General features: G+C 36.1%; 1 protein-coding gene across 1 annotated transcript; it reads left to right on the top strand.

The window, feature by feature from the left end:
- Positions 1-444: 444 nt before the first annotated feature.
- On the top strand, positions 445-3,190 carry LOC311097275 (uncharacterized protein; the record flags this gene model as incomplete). Its single annotated transcript, XM_084136849.1, has 10 exons — positions 445-530; positions 1,053-1,362; positions 1,474-1,559; positions 1,651-1,706; positions 1,787-1,820; positions 1,947-2,008; positions 2,130-2,216; positions 2,396-2,637; positions 2,727-2,905; positions 3,056-3,190. The coding sequence occupies exons 1-10, from the start codon at positions 504-506 to the stop codon at positions 3,188-3,190; spliced, it is 1,218 nt and encodes a 405-aa protein (XP_083992975.1). The 5' UTR covers positions 445-503.
- Between the last annotated feature and the right edge of the window lie 909 nt (positions 3,191-4,099).

Raw genomic sequence — 4,099 nt, forward strand, 5'->3', positions numbered from 1 at the left:
GTAGTGCACAGCACAACGGAATAGCCACAACAAAACGGAAACAAGCCACAACACAACGGAATAGCCACAACACAACGGAAATGATCCCGACCACCAGGGGGGCAGGTGGTCTCCGGAAACGGTAAATTGCTCTCAATCTCCCACGCGTTATCGCTGGCGGTCTGGATGCTTTTCACTCGCACGAAGAATGTGAATGTAAGTAAAAACAAGTAAATATTAAAATGTATGTTTAATTTTAGTGTTGTTAAACACTTTAACACAATATTTGTCCAGTGCAGTAACTGTTAGATAGATACAGTCACTGTGATTTTGCGTTGACATTTTATTTCAAAAGATTAGTGTTAGTCTGAATGCCCTTTTAACAGGCTGCTTCTTCCCTGAAGTTAACATTTTTTTACAGATCACAATGTATTGTCCATTTTGTGGCGCTACACTGGAAAGCTGTCCTGCTTTTTGCAGTGCATGTGGTAAAAGTGTAAAATTTCTGAAAGATAAAGTTCCTGATGAAAATGAGGCAAGCACGAGTGCAGGTAGGCAACAATATTTGCTTGGTGAACTGTCGAGTATAATTTGAGAGATTTCTATGACAATGTGTTTGAAGCAGGGAAATCAGAGAGAAGTACAGTGGATTCCTTCATGAAGTTCAGGGCTTTGAAGGAGAAGGAGAGGAAAACCTTCTTTACTAAGAAATGTCAGGAATCTTCTAAGAAGGATAAAAAATCAGTGAAGGTATCTTGTATATGCCACAATAGGGATGAAGACTATTGCAACTTCCATTACATAATTACTTTAAAGGATAGTTAGTTAGAATCATGATTACCCCTAACCCATATCTGTTTCCTATGGAATTCAGTCCAGTTGCGGAATTGAGAAAATAAAGATATCAACTATTTTCAAAAACATGAGTATCTTTTAATCTATCAGTATTATTTTCATTGACAAAATAGTTTTTTATAAATATTTTATAAAATAGTCACATGCCCCAAGTTAAAGCTAATTTTAAATTTCAGTTTGTGACACTTAACATTTTTATTTATTCTTTTCATGTGTAGATTTATGTTGGAGTTATGTGGAGACATCGTGGTGTTCTAAAGCCTATCAGAGGGAAGACCCTGCCTCTTGATGTTCAACCTAATTGGTCATCTGAGCAACTGTTAATTGCTGCTGAAAAGAAAGTAAGAGATTTTAATCAGGATATGGAAGAGGGCCCCTATGTATTGCTGTACCCAGATGGTTCAGAGGTGAAAAACATTCCAGGAACAAACACCCCTTTCAAACTACACCTGTACAAAGAGGCAATTGGAAAGGCTTATCAAAGAATAACACTGTTTCTAAGCACATTTCAAGACTTTTTAGCCAATGGTAAGCATATTTAATTTAATGAAAATCTTACAAAGACATAATGTATAAAACACTATTTACACGAATGGGTTTAAATTAAAGTGAATTTATTACTTTCATTGTTGTTTGAAGACTGCTCTGGGGATTCTTCTAGTGAAGACAGTGAAGTGCAAGTAAAGTCTACCTCTCACAGTCCACATTATGAGAGTGACACTTTGGTGGGTGCATTTAATTGCATGTCTCCTTACATAAATATAACATTTAATTGTAACTCATTTTAACAAGTGGCTTGTTTTTTTGTTTTTACAGATATGGGATGTTCCAGATGAAGCAAGCACACCAAATGCAGGAAGCACATCAAACAGGTATTAGCATAGTTAACAAGACATTATTTGGAGGTTAGGAGTGGAGTTGTTCAAATTAATACACAGTAGTTGTTTTTCAGACCCCCTGATGTCTCTCTGCCTTCTTTGGACAAAGTAAGTTCATAATTGTTCATACCTTGCAAAGTTACTTTGTTACAACAAATGAAAAAATGTATTCTCTCTTTATAATGGTCAGTTATAATGTTATTTTAATAATTGTTATATTTCTGACAAATCTAGGAAGCAGGAAAAAACGGAACAAATATCAAAGAACACACACATGGCCAACAAAAGTGCTACACGTAAGCTACTTGTATAACCTCAAAAAGAATTTAAAAAAATAAATGAATTGCTTTACAAGTAGCCCACAATTACTTTTGTATGTCAATGGATGTAAATTCCTGTTAATCTGTCTTTTTTCAGCAATTACACACGTCTCTATGCACCAATAATAATCGAAAGTGACTCGGAAGCATCCGATGATAGCAGACAACATGTTCAAGAAGAAAGGTAATTAATTTATGAATTACTGTCTCAATGTCATGTTCCTAAATTTATTGACTTTTTTTATTTCATTATTATTTTGCTTAACTTAATCAAAACCTCTTTATTTATTACAGCACTGATGTATTAACTTCTGCAGACATTGTGTCAGATCTCTCATTGAAGATAATAAAAACATCTTGCAGCCGATTCAACATAAATAGAGCTAATGTTTGGGATGGAGCAATTCGTGGATTCAGACGTGCATCATACAACCCATTACACGACATGCTTGTTAAATTCACAGATGACGAAGGCACAACTGAAGATGCAGTGGACACAGGTGGTCCCAAACGTGAGTTTCTAACCCTCCTAATGGACTGTTTAAGGACACGGAGAATCTTTGATGGTCCAGAAAATAGGAGATTTCTCACCTTTAACAGTGCAGGTAAATTATTTACTTAAATCTACTTTTTTATCTGCCCTGTTCATAATTGCCTTGTTTTATAGTAACTGGACAAAAACAATTTACTATAGCTGCCAGAGAAGATGAATACTTCCTTGCGGGGCAGATGATTGCAGTTTCTATTGTTCACGGTGGTCCAGGTCCTCGCTTCCTCTCAGATATGCTATACAATCACCTCACTGGGAGGGTTGACATTAATGGTACTATTGAAGATATAACAGATGAGACCATGAAGGCAGCTTTACTTGAGGTACATTAAATTATTTAAGCTCATTTTAAGATTTTGTGTGTGTGTAAACAATGGTTTAAGGATTAACAATTACAATATTTTTGGGGTATTTGCTTTTAGAAAAATGTATTAGAATTTAATTGCTCCTTTTGAATGTGTCCTATTTACCAGATATCTAGTGCAGCATCTTTGGATGAATTACACATGCTCATGGATAAGTATGCCAGCTTGCTGCAGACTGCTGGTTGTTTCGATTACCCACAAAGTGTAGAAGGCAAAGAAAACATTGTGAAGGATTTCATATAGTGGTACATAATTTACAGAAACCAATACTCAGTACAAAGGTAAGTTGGTTCCTAATTTGAGAGCATATTATCATTATCATTGTTGAGAATTCTAGGGATCACATGACGTAGCCGGTCATGGGAGGAGCTAATTCTCCTCAGGTGCACTTAATGATTGATTACTAGAGTTTGGTGTGTGCAACATTCAATGGAAGCAGACTGTCCTTTCTTTCTCTCACCATGAGAGCTTTTGTAGAGTTGATGTGTTCCTGAAAATGTAAGTTTGTGATCTTTGATTTGTTTTATGATGTTAATTCTTGAGTTTGTTTGTCTAGTTCTGAAATGTTGTATGTGATTATGATTCTTATATTTCAGTGTTCTTACTATTCTGAATTTGAATTGTTTATGATTGGATTGTGATGTCTGATTTATTAGTTGAAGTTCTATTGTATTTAAGATTCTGCTTGTTGTTTATTTGTTTATAGAAACCATACAACTCTATGATCTGTTGCAATAAAATGAGTATGGACTGAGTACTGGATCCCTGTGTTTTAATGGACACACCATCCTGGTAGCACATTTCCTGAACCGAACATTCAAAACTTTACATGGTCCTTCGAGCCGGAGAGGCTGCTAGGATGGATCAAGATGATTCTAAAAGACCTAAACGGATATCAAACCCCCCCAGATGGCATCAGGATTACTTACTGACTCAGTCAAGAAAACCAGCCTGCACACAAGGACAAAATGTTTCTGATCATGTGTTTCAGGAAGTATCACAGGGAGCTGATATATCTGAAACTCGGGCTGAAGTGAGGAATCTCGCTAGCGAGGTACAGCAAATAAAAGAAATGGTGTCAGAACTGAGCCAGAGTATGAGAACCATCCAGATGAGTCGAAACTCTTCCTTCACAATCAGTTCCAAACAAAG

This window comes from Abramis brama (assembly GCF_963993115.1).
Source record: "Abramis brama genome assembly, chromosome: 1".
Classification (NCBI taxonomy): domain Eukaryota; kingdom Metazoa; phylum Chordata; class Actinopteri; order Cypriniformes; family Leuciscidae; genus Abramis; species Abramis brama.